The following is a 21946-nucleotide window of genomic DNA, read 5'->3' as shown; positions in this document are numbered from 1 at the left end:
TAAAAATGAACAGTTTAAGCAAAGAAATGGTTGAATTTGATTTAAACCAAATGAAATGAAAACTATCAACCAGAAAAAACCTTAACCAAATGTCAACAAAAGGTTCCCATAGAGATTATTTCTTGCTACAATGAAGTTTATCGAGCTGGTTTGGGTTGTATAATTAATCTTATAAGAGTTTAATTTCAGCTTAATTTGTTTGATTCAACAATGTTAATTTATTTGAGCAAAAAAATTGCTGTTCCTAATCAAAGGAAAGTACGAAGCATTGCATGGAGTCAAGAACATGGTTTTATCGCATGTGGAGCGGGTAATGGGTTACTCAAAGTGCTCAAATTGGATACATGGGAAGTGAAGTCTAGCAACCTGAATTTACCCAAAAATTTATCCATGAATCAGACCCTTGAGGGTCATAATGGTGATGTGATTTCCATTGTCTGGAATGAAAGATACGAAAAGTTGACATCGTCTGATTCAAATGGACTAATCATTGTCTGGATGTTATACAAGGGATCTTGGTATGAAGAGATGGTCAATAATCGAAACCGATCTGTTGTCATTGGTATGTGTTGGTCATCTGATGGACTAAAAATTTGTATTGTATATGAAGATGGAGCCGTTATTGTTGGTTCAGTTGATGGTAATAGACTGTGGGGCAAAGAAATTAAATCAATTAAACTAACTTGTGTTCAATGGTCACCTGATGGTAGACTAATACTCTTTGGCTCAACAACAAGTCAAGCTCACATTTACGATCAAATTGGTAATTATGTTGGTAAAGTACCATTACCAGGTGTAAATGGGGCTCATGGTAGATCGATAACTGGTTTTGTTGATTCTATTCAGGTAGTTAATTTAATTATTCCCACGATAATGTTTGTTAAAATTTCCTTTCATCATTAGGTTGTTGATATCAAATGGTTTAGCAATGGAAACATAGCCAACAGTTTAGCCATTGGACTGTCAAATGGTGTTATCCAACTGATGAAAAATGAATGTGATGACAACCCTCTTCTAATTGACACTAAAATGACAATTACCAGTCTATCTTGGAATTATTTTGGTACCTATTTAGCAGTTACCGGTAAATCGGGAACAACAGATGAATCCACCACAAATTGGGTTAAATTTTACGATCCAATCGGAACATTGGTTCAATCACTAAAAGTTCCTGGTAAAGATATTGTTTCATGTGCATGGGAAAAGGAAGGATTGAGAATAGCTTTAGGAGTTGATTATTACATATTTTTCGCTAATATACGACCCGATTATCTTTGGTCTTATTTCGCCAACACAATGATTGTTGCCTTACCCCGTGATATGAAAACATTGGATTCAAGCTCAGGACCAAATGATACTGTAATTTTTTACAATTTCAATTCCAATTCCAGACAAATCAAGAACATCAAAAACTTAAAATGTCTGGCTGCTTATGGACAATATTGTGTGTTTGCAACTGGCTTTGATGATACAGAATCATCATCATCACCTTTACATCGTAAATTAAGATCAGCAAGTTCCTCCATTCAAGGAAACAAGCTCAATTTTAATGGACAATCCGATGAGTTACTTTTATCTCCGACTTCACTAAACCAATCTTCATCTTTAGCTAATGTTAATCATACTTCACTGGTTTTATGTAATTCAATTGGAGCACCAATTGACTCTGTCAACATTGATTTAGCAGTTAACTTTATCGCTATCAACTCAACTCGTGTTATTGCTGCTTCAACAGATACTTTTGTTGTCTGGTCATTCAAGGTTCCATCCAGAGGTCATAACAATGATAACTCTGGACATGTTTCCAGTTTAGCCAATCCATTTGGTACATCATCATTATCCTCGTTGTCTTCATCTTGGAATTATAATCAATCTTTGATGGATGGTGGATCATCTTCAGGATTTGATGATCGAGACGAAGACAGATCTAACCAGAAGTTTGTTAAAATTGATACAATTCATCTTAATTTAACTGGTTCCGATGAAGAGCAAATTGTTTGCATTACTCTATCTGAGAGAAGTCTGGTTTTGGCCACTGATAATGGCAACATTTTCATTTACCTGTTGCCTGAGCTTAGTTTATCACAAAAATTTTCAATCGATTGTAAACCCAAATCAATTTATTTAAATTGTGACTCTTCAAGGCTCGCAATCATCGATTCTTTCAGTTTGTTGACAATCATTGATTTAGATGCAACCACTACTAAAGCGTCTATTCTTGATTTTGAAAAGAAAGATGTTTGGGACTTTTGCTGGTCAACTGAAAATAGCGATGCTTTTGCTATTACTGAGAAGTCAAAGTTGATTGTTTACTCCAACCTGGAAGCAGATGAGTCAATTACATCAAATGGTAATATTGTTGAATTTAAAGACCTTGTCGTTAAAATGGTTCTCATCGATGGATTAGTGATTGAATCTTGTTCTACATCAAGTCGCACTAATCAAGATTTAACAGCTAAATCTTCAGATTCCTATTTGGTTGAACACGAAACAAAATTATTACGAGAAGCAAAAGAGATTCTCAAAAAGGTTGGTCCAGTTGAAGGGACATCTTTCATCGAGGAACACTCACATCCCAAATTATGGAGGCTTTTATCTGAATCATCGCTGGAATCATTGGATTTCAAGAATGCAGAACTTGCTTTAGTACGATGTAAAGATCACAAAGGAATACAATTTGCCAAAAGAGTATCCAAGTTACCTTCCCAAGACTTACAGCGAGCTGAGGTTTACGCTTTTTTTGGACTATTTGATGAAGCTGAGAAGGTTTACTTGAATTGTGATCGACAAGATTTAGCAATTTCTTTACGTAAAATGATTGGCGACTGGTCAAGAGTGGTTAAATTGATTGAAAGCGATCAAATTGGACCAGGCAGTAATGACGCTGAAATGAGAGAAGCCTTGAAAAATTTGGGCGACTATTGTTATGATTCTCATCTTTGGTCTGACGCTGCAGGTTACTATGAACAATGTAGTGATTGGTTTCAGCTGTTCAAGTGTTTTACTCTGATGGAGAATTACGATGGATTAAGACGTTTATCGAATGACATTGAATCGCCTTCTTTACTTGAACAACTTGGTTGGATCTTTGAGTCGAGTGGATTGTGTAGTGATGCTGTTAAAGCTTACCAAAAAGCTTCTCGTTTAGATTCAGCTTTGAAGTGTTGTGTTAACTTAAATGAATGGCGAATGGCCATAACATTAGCAGAGGAACGGCAAATAACCGATATAGATGCTCTAATGACCCAATACGCTAACCATTTACTGTCCAAGGAAAGATACATTGACATTGTGGAACTTTATCGTAAAGCCAATCGGATCGATGACGCTTGTGAGATGTTGATCAAAATAATTGATAAAGTAAAATCAAGTTCACTCAATTTACCGATAATAAACATGAAAAAGGCCTACACGTTGATAGGACTCCTCTATGAGCAATACCACTCTGCGACAACCGCTAATGATCGACGTGTAAATACGCTGAATGCGCTGTTAATTGATGATCATTTAGCAACTGTTGATCTCAGGAATAATAATCTTAATAAAGCTTTTGACCAACCATGGAAAGGAGCTGAAGCTTACCATTTTTACATTTCTGCTCAAAGACAATTGTATGCTGGTTATTATGATTCGGCAATGAAGACGAGTTTAAATTTAATTGATTATGATGATTTTATTGATCCAGAAGATATTTACTCACTAATTGCTATCACAAGCATCACCAATTCAAATTATTATATCGCCTCTAAAGCTTTCATTAAACTTGAATCGCTAGAGTCAATACCAGAGGAGAGGAGATTGTCTTATCAAGATTTGGCCATCTCAATATTTACCGTTAATCAACCCAAAGAGTCTAAAAATTTAACTCGAAGTGAATGCACTTATTGTGAAACTATGATTGCTGATTGGTCAACAATCTGTCCAAGTTGTAATGTTAAATTTCCCATTTGTGTTGCTAGTGGTAAACCAATTATGGACGCAAATCAACAATGGACTTGTTCAAGATGCAAACATAATTGTTTAAGAGTTGAATTAGTTTCATTCAATAACTGTCCACTCTGTCATCACCCAATTACATCTTGAAACAATAACCAAAATGAGCTTGAAATAAATTTTAGAGTTATTCTGTCGATCATTCAAGCGGTCATGTTTGAGGATCGAATCAAAATGATCTCATAATCTTTAATCAATATCTTTACACATGAATTATTGAATAAATTATGACAATTTAGACTTGTGATTTTAGACATTCAACGTTAGAAAGTTCATTTTTTAGCTTTCATAATTGAAATAATTGTTTGGTGGTAATGAAGTAATTTGTGTAGGTTTATATTTCATTTTTCAAATGATAAAGGATTTAATCAAATCCATCATTTATTATATTACATCTAATTTATATTGTTTCCTACTTTTATCCTTGCTATTCAATTTTTTGAATTGAATTAAACATTTTCATATTCCTTTTTGATTCTTTCATAAATGGCTTTAGCAGCATAAAAATTAGGATAAATAGATAAAGCTTTCTTGACACTTTGATAAGATAGATCATAATGTCCGGTTTTTTCACCAATTAATGATAAATTATAATGAGGTTCATAGATTGGACAGCCATTTGTCTCTGATGCTGTGGCTGAAGCTTGGAAAAAGGCCTTTGCTTGATGTAAATTGTGTGTTGTTGGGTTAGTTTTGGTCATTTCAAGAACACCTAAATTATTGTAAGCTTCAGGATGAGTATTATCAGCAACAAGAGCTAACCTAAAAGCTTGACTGGCTAACTGTTTGTCACCAGACCCGATTGCAATCATTCCGATATTGTACCAAATATCAGCGACCAAATCATCTTCTTGAGCTGCATTTAAAGCCTTTTCAAAACAAGTAATTGCCATGTCAAATTGTTGTGAATAGTAACAGCATAATCCTAAATTGTTATAGATTTGAGCATTCTTTGTTCCCATTTGAAGCAAGTGTCGATAATATCGCAATCCAATTTCTGGTTGGTCACAATAAAAGTGATGCATGGCAATACACGCAATGGCCTCAACATTGGTTGCCTCGTAGGATAAAATTTCTTTATAGATTGTTACTGATTCTTCCAATTGGGATAAAGCTTCATGGACTCGAGCACAATAAGCGAGAAGAAAGGTTTCACTGGGAAATTTGGTTAAACCAGTTTTGTAAATGTTTAATGCAGCTAAAGGTTGATCTAGACGAAGATACACTTTACCCAGCCAAAGGTAAACGTCAACAGTTGATTCATTGTGTTTCGAGGCTGATCTGAACTGAGTTTCAGCGTCGCGTAATAAACCCATTTTATAATAACATTTGCCTAGTCCTAGCTTCCAATACCAATCATTGAATGTTGAGTGTTGAGACGCTTGAGCTGCTAAATCCAGAGCATGGCGAACATCACCTTCCTTCAATAGTATATATTCAAACAGAGATTTTGATAAAACCGGTAAAGTTGCATATTTAGCTATATTGAGACGAGCTAAGTTTATGAAAGGACCGTCATCATAGCTTCCTGAAGATCCTGATAACATTGAGGCAGTTCCTAGTCGCACAAATCGGCCTGATGCTGAAGTCATTGGTCGAGCTGTTCTTGAAGTTCTTGGAGTCTTCAATGTATTCTCCATACTACCAATTTTAGATGCACTACTTTGAGTTCCCGGTCTAAGCATTCCAGTTATCGGGCGACCTGATTGAGTAATAGGTCTGTTACCAGTAAATGGAGTTGAAGATGTGATTAATGGATTGTTTGAGGAACCATTTGGGGAATCTCTTCCAATTGATTGGTTTGCTGACGGTACTCGGAGTGATGTTCCAGGTCTCGGTACAGAGGAAATTGCATTATCGTCCATGAGTAGCTCAGCAATTCCTTCTTCATCAGCCTCAACATCGTCAACAAAAACTTGACTTGTTAAAGATCGCATTTTTAATAACCAAAAGGCCTAGTAAAAATGATTCAAAACGGTTTATACTTCATATAATTTATCGATTCGATTTAAAGCAAAAGTGACTTACCTGATCTAAAGGCGTTTTTTCCAATTCCTGGGTACAAATTTTGATACATTCATCAAATTTTCGTCTTCGATGCAAAGATAAGGCCAAATATAAAGGATCCATTTTCACAGACAACTGAAATTGAAATTATTTTGTCCAATCCGTTTAACTTTATGCAACCAAGGAAACTGGTTCAACTCCAACTCACCAAAACAAACCAAACCAAAAATGGTTCAAACCAAAAATATCGAAAGTTGTCATAATGATGAATGAAAAACACAGAAACCATAATTAAGATTGGATATAAACGCACACATTATGGATTCGGGACTTTTTTTAGTTATGGAGCTTCCAGCGTACGATCCATCAAAATAACTTCTGTTTTTTTCTCACAAGATTCAGTTTTTTGAGCCATTCTTAAGCATTTCCATGTAGATATCTCTTTCAATGTTAATCGTCTAAAGTATGGCAACTAACTGATTCATAAAGAAATCTTAAGAAATTTCAATTCAAATTAACTTTTCAAAGTTAACAATTTTCTTAAGTTTCATAGTTTGAACTCAAAATCCTGATAAATACAGTCGCATCATCATAATCATAATTCGAATGAATTTTCCCAATAATTTTATACTTAGCTTTAGACTATCAACAATTGAGACTATCAACAATCTCTTCCTGTTATTGGATGAAGTAAATTCTGTTGTCAAGGTTCAAAATTGACAAGTAGTCGCTATATTTGATAGATAGGTAAACAATTGATCATCAGATTAGCTAGGTGAGCTATTAAAACAAAACATCTCTATGATAGTGTTACTATTATTCATTAAAATCCAACTACAATTGTGAGATATTGAAATAAACAATAAAGCTTACAATTAGATCAAAGTAGTGACAAAAAAACGGGAAAATACGTTTAAATACAATGCATTATACTTTTTCAATCAACAGAGTTCTGGTTAAATGTAACAGACTCAAACTTGATTATCACAATTTTGTTAATTCATTTTTTGGCAGACAAACTTTTTGTTAACTTTTAATCTAATCGATTGCTTTCAGCAATTTATCTTTCCAAAGATTATTTAGACCAAACAATATAAATAAGCTCTTCAATTAAATCCATCATCTTACCAAAATGAATCTTCAGTTTTTGTTTATAATTTTTTGTGTCTCTTGTGTTCAATCATCACTCTATCCAAAGGATAGTTTGACTCGGTTCACTCGCACATTAGATGGAATCTGGAACTTCAGGATATCTCCAATTGACGACCAAAATGTAGGGTTCAAAGAGAAATGGTTTGCTTCTCCATTATCACAGGTTAGTGCTCGTATTTAGTTATCTATCCAGTGCTTTGAAATTAAATCCGATGAGTTTTTCAACACAAAATGTTTCTACCAAAACTTAACCTTAAAAAAGGTCTTCTCTCCTGTTTTAAATTCAATGAAGTCTATTTCATGAAGAGATTTTCAATTTTATCTCCCAATAGACTGGATCTGTGATACCAATGCCAGTGCCTTCAAGTTTCAATGACATTACTCAAGAAAAATCAATTCGTGACTTCATTGGTTGGGCTTGGTATGACACTGAATTTTATGTTGATCCATCGTGGTTAAACTCTAATCGTCAAGTTATACTGAGATTTTCATCAGTAAATTACGCAGCAAAAGTCTATGTTAATGGAGTCAATGTAACTGAACACATTGGTGGACACCTTCCATTTGAGGTGTTGGTCAAAGAAAATTTGATCTCTACTGGTGTTAATAGATTAACTGTGGCTGTTAATAACACACTTGATGAACACACAGTTCCACCTGGACAATTGGTTTGGAAAAATGGGACTGATTATCCCGAAAATTTTTACGTTTTTACTCCCAATTTTGACTTCTTCAACTATGCTGGTATCCATAGAAGTGTTCATCTTTATTCAGTTCCCTCTACATTCATCAAAAAAGTTAAACTTGCTTCTGACTTGATATATGAAAACTCTTCTGGTGTCATTAATTATGCATTAAGTGTTAATCTTGATGAATCTGCTTCACAGAGTGATTATAAAGTAGATTTAGTAATCAAAGACGCTGAAGACAAGGTGATAGCACTTTATGTTGGCGATTACTCTGGAAGTGTTACTATTCCTGAAGTAAATGCATGGTGGCCTTACTTAATGAACCCGAAACCAGCTTATCTTTATAAAGTTGTATTTGAAATAAGCAAAGATTCACAATTAGTAGATCAATATGAATTTAAAATTGGATTCAGAAAAGTTGAAATCACCGAGAAACAATTCCTGATCAATGGGAAACCATTTTACTTCACTGGGTTTGGAAGACATGAAGACAGTAATGTAAGCATTGGAACCCAATTGTCACAGTTGATAAAGAAACGTCTTTTTAACCTTTTAGATTCGCGGTCGAGGATTGGATCAAGTCTTGAATGTAAAGGATTTCAACCTTATTCGATGGATTGGAGCTAATTCATTTCGAACCTCTCATTATCCCTATTCTGAAGAAATGATGGATCTAGCTGATTCTCAAGGAATTGTTGTTGTAGATGAATGTCCAGCAGTTGGTTTAGAATCGTTTGACAACATAAAACTAAACCTTCACAGACAGTTTCTAACTGAACTAATCGATCGGGATTACCATCGACCATCAGTTGTAATGTGGTCCATTGCTAATGAACCAAGTTCAACTTTATCAAGTGCTGACAATTATTTCAAAACTATTTCCTCTCATGTTAAAAAACTCGATACAAGTAGACCAGTAACTGCTGCTGTTTCAGTTCAATTAAGTGGAGACTTGATGTCACAATATCTAGATGTAATCATGATAAATCGTTATTTTGCTTGGTATTCTGATTATGGTGAAGTAGAGGTTATCAAACCTCACTTAGTTAATGAACTTAGGCGCTGGTATAAAAAATTTAAGCGACCCATACTGATCAGTGAATATGGAACCGATACAATTCCTGGCATACATGCGGTAAGTGCATAGTGAACATATAAGAATATCTCAATCAACAACTCTAATGAACTATTCAACTACTCCTCAGAGTCCATCCTACATGTTTTCAGAAGACTATCAAACTGAATGTTTAATGGAATGGTTTGATGGGTTTGACCAACTTCGAGCTGACGGATTTTTTGTTGGGGAAATGATATGGAATTTCGCTGATTTTATGACTGCTCAAGGTATAATTTTAAGAGCACTTATTTGGTAACAATCTGTCAAACATTTTATTATAATTGACTCTCTTTTAATTTATCTTTAGGTACAACTAGAGTTTATGGGAATCGTAAAGGAATCTTCACCAGAGAACGTCAACCCAAATCTGCTGCTAAATTACTTCGATGTCGATACTTTAATATACACAATGCTTCTGTAATTGATCACAATATGTATTGTCCAGCTCGATGAATCTTTGCTTGGCTAATGTTTCAACTAAATTTCTGACTTGACATGACAATAAAAATAAAGACGAAAATTTCAATTACTGAATTGAGTAAAAGGATTCACAAATTGTTGTGATTAAGATGTAAAGTGTTTTTACCCAAATTGTATAAAAAAATACAATTAAATCTGTCAAGAAGTTAATAATAATCTTTAATTTATTTAATTTGAATTAAAATATATTTAATCTATTTCATTGGACATTTTTGATAGATTGATCGAATGTAAACCAATTAATTGCGATTTTTGACACTTTCAGGAATACTCATGATTGATTCCTGTCTACCCTTGAAAGTGCACATGTTTTATGATTGCTCTCATTGGAATTGACCAAAAAGATGATTCAATTGAGGAAGTAGCTCATATTGTGGTAGCTTTTGCTGTCCAAAAATAGTAGAAGCCATTCTCAAAAGTAACTTTGCATTTGTGAAGTTTCCTTATTTATTTCCAAATATTTCCTAAAAACCCAATTTATTTTACAAAAGTGTTTGAATTCACAATGCTTTTACGAAGGCATATAATAAGAGTAATTTGTATAATTGGCTGTATTGGTCAACTTTATGTTGCCACACGTAATTATTTGAGCTTCAACGTTCGATATGGCGTACAAATTGATTTCCCGCAATCATATGAATTACCAAATATCGACTTCGCCATTCCGTTAGCAGCCTATCTTAACCAAACTGGTTTATTCAATAGATTCAACGAATCATTCCAAAAATTTGCAGATTTTTTCAATATTTCCATTCAGCGTTTAGAGAAAAGTCATTACTTGCAATCTGTTATTATCGCTAAAAAAATCAAAGTGAAAGATATTGAAGAGCTTATACTGAATCCTGAAAATGATATTGCCACTTTGAGAATAAAACAGGCCAACGAAGTTGACATTCTGAGAAAATATTGCAAAATTGATCGCTATTTTTCCAATTTCAATATTTATCTGCGAATTTCGTGTCGAAACAATTCCAAGCCAATTATATTGAGCACGGAATCGATTGCAACTGATAATATTGTGCTTATGTCAATTGCACACAGAATAAATACATTATTTGCGGTTCGACTGGCTGATATCAATAGCAATATGGATTCAAGAATCAGGTCATACACTGTGGTTCCTTCAGCAGCAAATAATTTAGAGGTTACTCGACTGTCCTTTAAAAGGATTTATTACGATGCACTTGAATATCCTTATACAACTGATTGTCAAGACTATGATAGAAACAATGAATTGAATAGTTGTATAAGAGACAAGATGCTTAATTTACCCAATCAAACGTTATATTCAGCAGCGATATTATCTTTTAATACATATCCTGGTCATCTTGGTTTTCAACGAGTTTCTGATGAAGATTTCAATTCTATTTATGGATATTGTTCACGTTTAATATCAAAAATTGATTGCCACTCAATGAACTATGAATTACGAAAAGATTACATTGACGGAGAAGTTCAAACAACACTTAAATTTATAGACATTTTACCATCAATTGACCCTGACATATACTATCGTGCTTATCCAGTTCAAGAGGTTACCGAGTTTATTATTTTCTTTATGAGTATTTTGAGCAATTGGTTTGGTCTGTCAATTTTCGATCAACTCATTTATGGTACTTCTTATTGTAAAACATGTTCAGAACGGAAGGTTGAAAGCGTCAATACAAACAACAGAAATAGTTCGCAACCAATTGAGGAAGCAACATACAGCATTCAGCCGACTCAACAATTATTCAGAGGAAATTGAGTTCAAAGTTTAAACTTCGATCGCCTTTTGTGCGATTATGGAAGCAGATTTTTCTATGAAACTCAGTTTGCAAATGGGATTTTCAATGTTGAACCAGAAAATGTACTTACTTTGCGAAGTAAAACTTTTCTTTTCCTGTAAAATAGATAAGTTCGATTTTCAACTAAACGGACAGATTTCTGTGACCATAAGTGTTAGCGAGCTGAAACTTAATAAATATGCATAGAAATTGTTAGTTCACATTATGTATTAAATACTTATAACAATTTAATAATAGTTCTCTTGATTTTGCCAATTGATTTTAAAACTTTAAGCTTCGATATTTCGAAAATGGCATCACCTACAATCAGTATTCTTTCCCCAATTCAATTCTTTATTAATTGCTAATGCAAAACAATCTAAAAACTTTCCATTAGTGGGCTTTGGGCTTGATATTTAGGCTGTAAATGTGCTAGAATCAGCTTATTCACCAGAAAAGACTCATATAAAAGCATATCTTGGTAAATAAACCACTTTTCTGGTTAAACTTATAAATGAAAGGCAAAGAGTGATGCCAAAGATGCGATCATTTGTGTAAAGAGTTGAGACTTGGTGGGTTTGTAAGGACATGAAAACTGAATCCATAGGTACTATTAAATAATCCATCCAATGGATAGTTTTCAAGTAAATCGAGGTCAAAGTTGAAACTTCGATTGCCTTTTGTGCAGCAATGGAAGCAGACTTTTTCACGAAACTAGATTTATTGATGTGCATTTTGATTCCCAACCAGAATATGGTCTTATTCTGAATAATAAATTACTCTGTTTCGGTAAAATAGATAAATGCGATCAATAGTTCAATACGAAGTTAAACCGATCAATTTCTTTTACCGTTAGAGTTAGAAGGCTGAAACGCATAATTAGTCCATAAAAATTGTTTGCTCACAACATGGATCAAATACTTTTTTCAATTTAGCACCAGTTCTGTTGATTTTGGCTATCGGACTTGAAACTTTGAACTTCAACATTTCGAGAATGCTATCATCTACAATGATCATTCTTGGTCAAACATTAGTTTGCATTATGGCCTATGCTATTTTGAAGTATTAAATCATTCGAGATCCCACAAAAAAAGTTATAGCATCGTATTATTTATGTTTTAGACTTGATTGATAAAGTTGCATAGTTACTAAACACAAATGAGGAATCTTGATAATTAAATGATTCTGTGCAGATTTTATTCGGTATTCAATCATGTACTGTTATAGTCCATAATAGTATCTAATGTTGTGTAAAAGCATGATCGTTGAAGGGGCAATCATTCTCAAAATATCGAGCCTCAGAGTTTTTAGGTTAATGGCCAATATTATGAAAACTATTGATGCAGGTGAAAAAGTATTTGATCCATGGTATGAGCAAACAATTTTTATAGATCAATTATAAGTTTCAGCCTTCTAACTCTAACGGTAACAGAAATTGATCGGTTTAACTTCGTATTGCGCTTTGATCGATTTTACGGAATCAGAAAAATTTATATTCGAAATAAGATCATTTTCTGTTTGAAAATCTAAATGCACAGCAATAAATCTAGTTTCGTGAAAAAGTCTGCTTCCATTGCTGCACAAAAGGCAATCGAAGTTTCAACTTTGACCTCGATTTACTTGAAAACTATCCATTGGATGGATTATTTAATAGTACCTATGGATTCAGTTTTCATGTCCTTACAAACCCACCAAGTCTCAACTCTTTACACAAATGATCGCATCTTTGGCAGCACTCTTTGCCTTTCATTTATAAGTTTAACCAGAAAAGTGGTTTATTTACCAAGATATGCTTTTATATGAGTCTTTTCTGGTGAATAAGCTGATTCTAGCACATTTACAGCCTAAATATCAAGCCCAAAGCCCACTAATGGAAAGTTTTTAGATTGTTTTGCATTAGCAATTAATAAAGAATTGAATTGGGGAAAGAATACTGATTGTAGGTGATGCCATTTTCGAAATATCGAAGCTTAAAGTTTTAAAATCAATTGGCAAAATCAAGAGAACTATTATTAAATTGTTATAAGTATTTAATACATAATGTGAACTAACAATTTCTATGCATATTTATTAAGTTTCAGCTCGCTAACACTTATGGTCACAGAAATCGGTCCGTTTAGTTGAAAATCGAACTTATCTATTTTACAGGAAAAGAAAAGTTTTACTTCGCAAAGTGAGTACATTTTCTGGTTCAACATTGAAAATCACATTTGCAAACTGAGTTTCATAGAAAAATCTTCTTCCATGATCGCACAAAAGACGATCGAAGTTTCAACTTCGATCTCCATTTTCTCGACAACTGTTGGTCAGAGAAATTTTTTAATCGCATCAATGGATTCAGTTTCTACGTCCCTACAAACCAACAGAATTTAAATGAGAAAGAAAGTAATTTAACCCGTTTTAACCCATTTGTCTTGCAATGTTTGTGTCAATTTGTGCATATATGTGATATTTGTGTTAAATATGTCTTTTTAGTAGCGATCTATTTTTACCCGAATTGTAAATGAAATAAAATTTCCTCTAATAAAATTTACTAATAATTACGTCCTTTGTACTTAATTTTATAAATGAATAAATGCATTTCATTATGCATATTTGACATTTTGATTAAATGTAAATCAATTACTTGCTATTGTTGACCATTTCAGGAATACTTATGATTGATTCATGTTTACCTTTGAAAGTGCACATGTATTGTGATTGCTCTTATTGACCAAAGACCTTCCTCGATTGTGGTAGAAGCTTTTACTGTAGTCAGGTTTCAGTGCAAACCTTTCTCAAAATTCAACTGTTCAGAAGTGCAAAGCGAAGTCAAAACTTTGCGTTTTGTTAAGTTTCCTTAAAATTTATTTCCAAATATTTCCTAAAAACCCAATTTTTTACAAAAGTGTTTGAATTCACAATGCTTTTACGAAGGCATATAATAAGAGTAATTTGTATAATTGGCTGTATTGGTCAACTTTATGTTGCCACATTTAATTATATGAGCTACGACGTTCGATATGGCGTACAAATCGATTTCCCACAATCATATGAATTACCTAATATTGACCTCGCCATTCCGTTAACAGCCTATCTTAACCAAACCGATTTATTTGATAGATTCAATTCATCATTTCAATCATTTTCAGATTTTTTCAATGTTTCCACACAACGTTTAATGAAAAATCATTACGTACAGTCTGCTATAATCGCTGACAAAATCAAAGTGAAAGATATTGAAGAGCTTATACTCAATCCTGAAAATGATATTTTCTCTTTGGCTATAAAACAGGACAACGAAGTTCACATTTTGAAAAAGTATTGCAAAATTAATCGTTATTTTTCCAATACCAATATTTATCTCCGAATTTCGTGTCGTAACAATTCTCAACCGATAATATTGGATGTGGATACAATCTCAACCGATAATCGTATTCTGATGCAACTTGCACATACGATAAATACATTATTTTCAGTTCGATTGACTGATATCAATAGCAATATGGATTCAAGAATCAGGTCATACACTGAGATTCCTTCAGCAGTAAATAATTTAGAGGTTACTCGACTGGCCTTTAAAAGAATTTATTACGATGCACTTCCCTCTCCATATACAACTGACTGTGAATATCATGATAGACATTATGAATTACATAATTGTGTGAGAGACAAGATGCTTAATTTACCAAATCAAACGTTATATTCAGCAGCGATATTATCTTTTAATACATATCCTGGTCATCTTGGTTTCCAACAAATTTCTGGTGAAGATTTCAATTCTATTTATAAATATTGCTCACGTTTAATATCAAAAATTTCCTGTAATTTAATGACTTATGAGTTACGAAAAGATTACATTGACGGAGGAGTTCAAGCAAAATTTAAATTTCTAGAGATCACACCATCAGTTGACCCTGACATCTACTATACTGCTTATCCAGTTCAAGTGTTTCCGGAATTTATTATTTTCTTTATGAGTATTTTGAGCAATTGGTTCGGTCTCTCAATTTTTGATCAACTCATTTATGGTACTTCTTATTGTAAAACATGTTCAAACCGAAAGGCCAAAAGCGCCAATACAAACAATAAAAATGGTTGGCAACCAATTGAAGTAGCTACATACAGCATTCAGCCAACTCAAAAAATATTCAAACCCAGAAAATTACCTAAACATTGATGTAATATCAAAATTATGTCTCAAAGTTGAATTTTGACAATCTTTTCTATTTAGATCCATAACTTCACTATTTAAAATCAGAACTAACTTACTTTTGTCAAAAAACTCTTGAAAATGCATCTTTAATTCAACGGTTGAATGGTGCCTGTAAGTCTAGTCATACTGTCTCAATTCAACTTTGAAAAATTAGTCAGACATATTACTGTTCATATCTTATTCATTGTATTCCCTCCTTTTTCTTGTTTAGCAATAAAAATATTTTCAAATATTACCCAAATTTTGGGTTTATAATACATTTTTAATACATGTATGAAGATCGATAGTTAAAAAGACAATCAGATCAAGATGGTTGTCTTAAAATACAGAATATAAGTGCTTAGATGCTGTTAATTTATACTAGAAAATGAATCGAAATTATGATTTTTTTTCTGAAACTGATACCTAAACATCTTGAAATTACCATTAATCATTATACTTTTTGCTCCAAAAGTTCTAATCTTGAGTTTCAATACTGATTTAGCTAAAATTCTTTAATTAGTTATATTTATTTCAGATGATGAAGGTGAATTAAAGCTAGAAATTCAGAGAAAAATAACGCAAATGGTTTCTATTGAAAGCTATTGAATTTTAGGCAAATAACAATTTTATTGGCGTCAATCCTTATCAATGTTCACTTTCTTGTAAAGGACAATTTTGTTAAATATTTTGTTCAGAATTTCTTTCGATGACATCTTTTCAGATCCTTGAAGTCCTAGAACCATGGCACATTCCTTTATGTAATAATCGAGATCATCGTCTGTGCATTTGTTGACTACTTGGGTTAATCGTGCTGGAATCGAACTGAAAGCTTGATCAAGATCATACAACTCCAAGTCAGGCTTGGGATGAAAACGAAAGTTTGGTGGGAAAACAGCTGGTTCCAAGTTTGGTAGGGGAGCTTCAAATTGGGGTTTGATTAATTTGAGTGGTTCCTTCTCCATGTGAAACTCTTTATAAGCCAATATTACCTTAGCTAACAGAGTATTATCAATTTCATAGAGTTCTTTGCTGAATAATTTGGTATAATCTGAAGGAGCATCTTCTATTTCTTGGAGACAGGACAATGGCTCTTCAGATAGCAAAGTGATATCAGGTACAGTGTGATAATCACTAATTTCAGGATCTTCAGCATCAATCTGATCTATCGGGAAAATGGGTTCCAATAAGTATTCCAGAATAATATCCTTGATCAATGAATTGTCTTCCTTTTCAATGTAAGTATCAGTAAACATTTGAGATGATCCAATGACAATTAATTTACCATTTGTTGCTTTATCAGTGTAAAAAGCAATGGTTGGTCGATTCAATGGGTAACAAACAGATCCGGTTGATAAAATTCCTATTCCAGGTTTAGTTACATTCAAACTGGCACCATAAGGGTAAACGTAGTTGATAAATTGTATGTTGGAAGTTGATTTACCGGAATCAGTTAAATTTTTCAATTTACTTGCAACGGTTAAAATGCCACGATTAAGAATGCCATTGTTAATCAAAGCCTCTTTTGGGTGGAGATATTTGTAATAAGAGTTACGTATTACAGTATCTAAGGAAGCAAATTATAAGAGACTTGCATTGATTAAAAAGCGCTATTAGCATAAATAATTACCGTTGTTAATTGTTATTCCTGTATTTTCCAGAATCGAGTTAACATTAGATGATTGTTTCCTATCACCTCCTTCATTCATCATTATCCAAAGTCTCCCTCCATTAGAAAGATATTTTTTGATATGATTAATCTGAAAGCACAAGAGTTTAAAGTATTTAATCAAGTAATCTATTGAATAATAAATACCTGAGTTTCTGAATACTTTTCCCTTGGTGTAGATATAATGAAAATAGTGGCTTGATTAAGAACCTCACTTGAAATATCATCTTTATTGCTATTTAAATATAAAAAACAAGAAAAGTGATTTTGAGATTCGGTGAACGTTGGGCATGATATCAAAAGACAACAATTAGTACAAACCTTATTACTTTATGGCCTGATGTTTTGAACCTTCGAGTCAGTACTTTGAAGCCTTGTTGAGGAGTGAATAAATTGTTTTTGGAACAATCAAATATAATTGTCATCGAATTTTCTTTGTTTGTCATTCCGAGTTATCACCTCTTCTCTCCTTTTTAAATGATACTTTTGATTTGATACTTTTAAAAATGAAACAATTATCATTCACTTGAGTAATTATAAAACTTAAAAATGTAATATTTTTGCTTAAGTCAACAATTAGCTAATGATTCCAAGTGTGTATTAGGTAAGGTTACGTAATTTGTTTTGTTTCAAGAAATATTTGAATCCATAGAAACCAGTCTATGCCATGTCTCGTTTTTTCAGATTTGTATTTTAATAACTGCGGTGATTTTTGAATGTGAATTCATAAATGTTGATAAAATTGAGGTTTTGATAAAGTTCAAGTTTGTAAACTTTTATTAATATTTATACACTTAATAAAGTGAGGGCAGGGATTAATTGAGAAAAGATGATCCGTATAAATCATTTGGAAAAATCACATTGATAAGAAGAGAAGGTGAGAGAAATAATTGGAAGAGGAAAGACAGGTAAAAGAAGAGATCTATAATACTTTAAGAAGTTAACTCGGGATCAGAATTTGAAGTAGCATCTTCAGGTAAAATTGTTGCTTTGTTTTGTTTGTTTCAACAACCAGTACATTAATCACAATAATTCTAATAATATCAATAAAATCATCATGAGACATCACAGATTTTTGTTTCATCTTATCCAAGTTACTGGGAAGTCATGAGCTGAGTGCATAAAAATTTCGAGTGAGTGCTTTGCATAACAGATTAAACAGGGTGAGGGAAGGAAGATACAGTTTTCTGGTAGCAAGTATTATGTGAAGTCGGTAGCGTAATATGTTTTATGTGACTCTTACAAGAGCATAATGAGTGATTGTTTCACAACCCATAATACAATTTAATCAATTGCAGTTCCAATGATAGAGTTTCAGCCGGTAAGATTTTTTAACATGATAATTAAGTCTTGATAAGTCTTTAAGTTAAGTTGCATTTATACACAAGTGTTTAAACCCCACAGTTTTTAGTATAAACTGAAACACGGGTTAAGATATTTTGATAATTGTAATCATAGTAAAAAACACTCATTATGTTTTGTAAAAGCACAGTTTTAACCAAAATGCGTAAAACAAAATCACCAAACACATCATCACAATTTACTGAGCTAACATAATGTAACCATAAGCAGGTTAATGTGAGTAATAGTGATAATAGTGTTAATAATGTCAATAATAATGTGAATGCAACAGGCACCAGTCTTGATTCATCTCAATTTTTAAAAAATCAAAAATTGAGTAAGATGAATGAAATGCAATACAAGGCAGTCTCAACAAAAGGCGGATGAATAACTTGGTAACGAATTTTGAAGACAGTCAATGAAAAGTCAATATGATTTGGTCGTCATGCTTGGCTCTGTATGGTACGTTTCATCCAATGTTAAAACACGATTAAGTTGTTCATTCAACAGCAAATCCACACGTTTCTTCTATTGCTTGAGTCAATTTTTCATATAACTTCTCATAAGTTTCATATGGAGGTAGATCGATACGATTGAAGCAGGTATGAGCTTTGGGCAGATTATCAGAACTTGCTTCAATTAGATGGATCGTGAATAGTCTGGGTCCTGATGCTCCAGTAGATCCTTGAAGGGCTTTAAAACCTTGTAAAGGCACTCGGCTACTACCGGTAACAAATTGCAATAGGCGAGCTCTTCTTTCTTCTGCATACGATTCAACTGCTTGCCAGAACCATTTAACAACGGGTGTATCGGGTGTACAATGCTTGAGCCTAGTGTTTGACTTCCAATCATTTATATCTATATTACCCAAACCACTGATAACAAGCTGAAGACCACAAATAAAGAAGAAAATAACAGTTAGAGAAGGTTTGGAATAAATATCAATATAAATATTATCGATATCAATAAATCAATATCTAAATAATAAAAAATTACCTCTAATTCTTTTTCATCAAATATTTGGAGTGAACTCGTAGGCACTAATTCGTTGAGACCTTTCTGTAATGCATGGAATTGTTGTCCAATACCTCGTCTAAAGCGATAATTAACGTATAACTTAACATATTCACGTTTATTCTCATCTGTAACAGGTATGTTTTTTCCATTTGGTTTCAACTCATGAACTTGTAAATGACCAAAAGAGTTATGTTCAACACTAAAAGTAGTTTCCAATACGCCGCTCAAATTATTCTCACTGAAATTCATAAAAGAATTAATTAGAATAAATTTGTGATCAAACATGACACAGTTTTATCAAGTTTAGTGTAAAAAATTTTCAACATAATCTAAATATTTGTTGATCAGAAAATTTTGACCGCACAAATGAACCAAAATTACAAGTGTAATTGAGTAATAAAAAAGTGCATTTCTGTGCAAAATTTTCTTATCAATCTAATATTTATGACGAAGTATCGATATAACTGATTACTTACAGCATCCAACAAAGGCTCCTATATAGTTCAGGATCAACGACTTGAATATCTTCGAGATTTATTGATTTATTCAAAAGCATTTTGTAAAATGGTAAGGTAAATCCTCCGTCTATATAATGACCATGGAAAATTGCCATGCCAATAATCCTTCCTACAAAATGGAAATATGTCAAATGATCCTGGATAGTTGATGAAAGAAAAACCAAATAATTCATTAGAATGCCGTGTAATTGAATAAATTTCACACAAATTAAATTTAAGTATAAATTTTACCGGATTAACGGAAGAGTCGCGGTTGATTTGTAAGGTATACACATCTTCGCGGGTATATTGAAAAAGTCCATACTGTGGATTTAGCATTTCATGCGATAATAAATATAACCATTCCCTGGCAAGGCCACCATAATCTAATCCTTCTTCCCCCTTAAACGTAACAATCAACCGTTTCATTAAATCTTTTGGTTTCTTCTTCATAACAGCACGATATGAATCTTCAAAAATGTCCTTTCGGGAGACTTCAAGGCGACAATGTCCTGTTTGAGGTTGCATTTCTTGAAGTTCTTGTCTTAAACCAGCCATCTTTTGCACCAAATTTTTTCTTTTGCAGCTTTCTCTGAATATGTGAGGATCAGCTCCATTAGAAGATCTTCCACTATGCTTCGGAGTCTTTTCAACATTAGCATAACAGAGATTAGGTCGTTCTCTGGAGGGAAATGAAGCAAAAAAATGGTATTCAGTTAGCATTTTACATAGATACACATCGGAGCGAGCAAAGACATAAATTAAAAGGATTCACGATTACGAATTGGACTCCTGATAATTTAAATTTCACTAAACAAAAATAAATAGGATATCAGGTGAAACAAACGAATATGTAAACAAATTCAAAAATTAAGGAAGTGAATCCAGGAACAGTTTGATGGAGAAAAGAAAAAGTAAAATGAAAATAGTATCAAACTATTGAATTCATGTAAAATCAAGGCAAACTGATATTAATGAGTGAGTTAAAATATTAATGAGAGAATAGCCTCGAGAAATACATGACTGTAAGGCTTATTATAAAATTTTCACTTTCATTTTCTTGTTTCTGCAATAATTCGCATGATCTTGAATTAGTAAGTCAGTATGGTATGATATTGAGAAAAGCAAAAAAAGCAATAAAGAATGAGAGAGTATAGAGCCACTGATAGATAAATAATTCAGTCTGGTAATTCTCAATAAAAGATTGAGAAAAGAGCATCAAGATCATGGTTAACATCTTACCTTAAAATTTTTTTAAGTATATCAGGATTGGCAACAAGTCTTGGGTCTGTGAATTGAGTTGTTTTACGGTTGTGGTCCACAAAATATACTCTTTCATGATCACCTGAAGATATAGTACGTATCTCCCATCCACTTGGAAGTTTACCAACCAATTTATCTAGATCAAAATTTTGATTTAACAATTCACGAGGGACTCTAGGATCATGCCAAGTGCTCTTTGATGTCGGTACATGATGGAAGTAGACTTGACCTTTAGGAGCAATCCGCATTTCATAACCTTCTGGTAATCCTATTGGTGATGTTGAGCTACCCAGGCTACCATTGTTTGCACAAGTTAAATTATGTGTTGTGGGTGGCAAATTAACTGGATGAAGGTTACTAGATGGTGGTGGTGGTGGTGGAGGTGAAATAGATACATTGGCAGCTGCAGAATGGAGTTGATTTCTCGAAAGATAACGACTATGGCGAGTTGATCTCCTTTGATGGTTACGTCCACTGATCACATTTTCATTTCTACTACTATGATTATTTGTGCTCAAACTGCTGGAGCTACTATTACCCTGATTATGGCTATGGCTTTGATTATTATTACTATTATTATTGTGACTGTGATTAACTAAATTCAACACTTTGGAAAAATTCATTTTGATGGAAAAAACCATTTTGATGCTTTATTATGATGCAATGAAAAATATTTTTTAAACACAATAAAGAGGAACAGCTTCCGTTTATTCGGTTTTTTTCAACGCCCATTTTTCATTTTCTTTGAATAGCGCCCTCTATAGACAAAATATGTAGGGTT

General features: G+C 33.0%; 5 protein-coding genes across 5 annotated transcripts; 2 read left to right on the top strand and 3 right to left on the bottom strand.

The window, feature by feature from the left end:
* Positions 1-113: 113 nt before the first annotated feature.
* On the top strand, positions 114-4247 carry Oseg4 (intraflagellar transport protein Oseg4). The gene is made up of 2 exons (XM_015937015.3): positions 114-846; positions 904-4247. The coding sequence occupies exons 1-2, from the start codon at positions 211-213 to the stop codon at positions 4081-4083; spliced, it is 3816 nt and encodes a 1271-aa protein (XP_015792501.2). The 5' UTR covers positions 114-210; the 3' UTR covers positions 4084-4247.
* BBS8 (tetratricopeptide repeat protein 8) lies at positions 2778-6617 on the bottom strand. Its single transcript, XM_015933600.3, has 2 exons — positions 6022-6617; positions 2778-5948 (listed from the first exon to the last, which is right to left on the bottom strand). The coding sequence occupies exons 1-2, from the start codon at positions 6121-6123 to the stop codon at positions 4443-4445; spliced, it is 1608 nt and encodes a 535-aa protein (XP_015789086.2). The 5' UTR covers positions 6124-6617; the 3' UTR covers positions 2778-4442.
* Positions 6618-7131: 514 nt separating this feature from the next.
* LOC107369184 (beta-glucuronidase) lies at positions 7132-9640 on the top strand. The gene is made up of 5 exons (XM_015937112.3): positions 7132-7315; positions 7485-8339; positions 8398-8976; positions 9047-9185; positions 9266-9640. Exons 1-5 carry the CDS (start codon positions 7133-7135, stop codon positions 9409-9411), a joined length of 1902 nt encoding a protein of 633 aa, XP_015792598.2. The 5' UTR covers position 7132; the 3' UTR covers positions 9412-9640.
* A 6348-nt stretch (positions 9641-15988) lies between these two features.
* On the bottom strand, positions 15989-17680 carry IFT52 (intraflagellar transport 52). The gene is made up of 4 exons (XM_015933547.3): positions 17369-17680; positions 17195-17282; positions 17009-17138; positions 15989-16945 (listed from the first exon to the last, which is right to left on the bottom strand). Exons 1-4 carry the CDS (start codon positions 17491-17493, stop codon positions 16017-16019), a joined length of 1272 nt encoding a protein of 423 aa, XP_015789033.1. The 5' UTR covers positions 17494-17680; the 3' UTR covers positions 15989-16016.
* Positions 17681-17806: 126 nt separating this feature from the next.
* On the bottom strand, positions 17807-21834 carry LOC107369171 (E3 ubiquitin-protein ligase SMURF1-like). The gene is made up of 5 exons (XM_015937098.3): positions 21145-21834; positions 20155-20584; positions 19882-20060; positions 19385-19643; positions 17807-19274 (listed from the first exon to the last, which is right to left on the bottom strand). The coding sequence occupies exons 1-5, from the start codon at positions 21804-21806 to the stop codon at positions 18888-18890; spliced, it is 1917 nt and encodes a 638-aa protein (XP_015792584.1). The 5' UTR covers positions 21807-21834; the 3' UTR covers positions 17807-18887.
* Between the last annotated feature and the right edge of the window lie 112 nt (positions 21835-21946).

This window comes from Tetranychus urticae, chromosome 3 (assembly GCF_039701765.1).
Source record: "Tetranychus urticae isolate SD_2017Ah chromosome 3, NJAU_TeUrti_SD_1.0, whole genome shotgun sequence".
NCBI lineage: Eukaryota > Metazoa > Arthropoda > Arachnida > Trombidiformes > Tetranychidae > Tetranychus > Tetranychus urticae.
Note: the sequence above shows the minus strand (reverse complement) of the source record. Positions and strands in the feature narration are given on the sequence as shown.

Bases quoted from the DNA above. Each gene is read 5' to 3' on its own strand.
- Oseg4 (XM_015937015.3), top strand. From the start codon at position 211: ATGTTAATTTATTTGAGCAAAAAAATTGCTGTTCCTAATCAAAGGAAA. The intron at 847-903 runs GTAGTTAATTTA...TTTCATCATTAG, and splicing joins GTTTTGTTGATTCTATTCAG to GTTGTTGATATCAAATGGTT.
- BBS8 (XM_015933600.3), bottom strand. From the start codon at position 6,123: ATGGATCCTTTATATTTGGCCTTATCTTTGCATCGAAGACGAAAATTT. The intron at 5,949-6,021 runs GTAAGTCACTTT...CATTTTTACTAG, and splicing joins AAAAAACGCCTTTAGATCAG to GCCTTTTGGTTATTAAAAAT.
- LOC107369184 (XM_015937112.3), top strand. From the start codon at position 7,133: ATGAATCTTCAGTTTTTGTTTATAATTTTTTGTGTCTCTTGTGTTCAA. The intron at 8,340-8,397 runs GTAAGCATTGGA...TTAACCTTTTAG, and splicing joins GAAGACATGAAGACAGTAAT to ATTCGCGGTCGAGGATTGGA. The intron at 9,186-9,265 runs GTATAATTTTAA...ATTTATCTTTAG, and splicing joins TGATTTTATGACTGCTCAAG to GTACAACTAGAGTTTATGGG.
- IFT52 (XM_015933547.3), bottom strand. From the start codon at position 17,493: ATGACAAACAAAGAAAATTCGATGACAATTATATTTGATTGTTCCAAA. The intron at 17,283-17,368 runs GTTTGTACTAAT...ATATTTAAATAG, and splicing joins TCAGGCCATAAAGTAATAAG to CAATAAAGATGATATTTCAA. The intron at 17,139-17,194 runs GTATTTATTATT...TTGTGCTTTCAG, and splicing joins AAAAGTATTCAGAAACTCAG to ATTAATCATATCAAAAAATA.
- LOC107369171 (XM_015937098.3), bottom strand. From the start codon at position 21,806: ATGGTTTTTTCCATCAAAATGAATTTTTCCAAAGTGTTGAATTTAGTT. The intron at 20,061-20,154 runs GTAAAATTTATA...TCAACTATCCAG, and splicing joins GCGACTCTTCCGTTAATCCG to GATCATTTGACATATTTCCA. The intron at 19,644-19,881 runs GTAAGTAATCAG...TATGAATTTCAG, and splicing joins AGGAGCCTTTGTTGGATGCT to TGAGAATAATTTGAGCGGCG.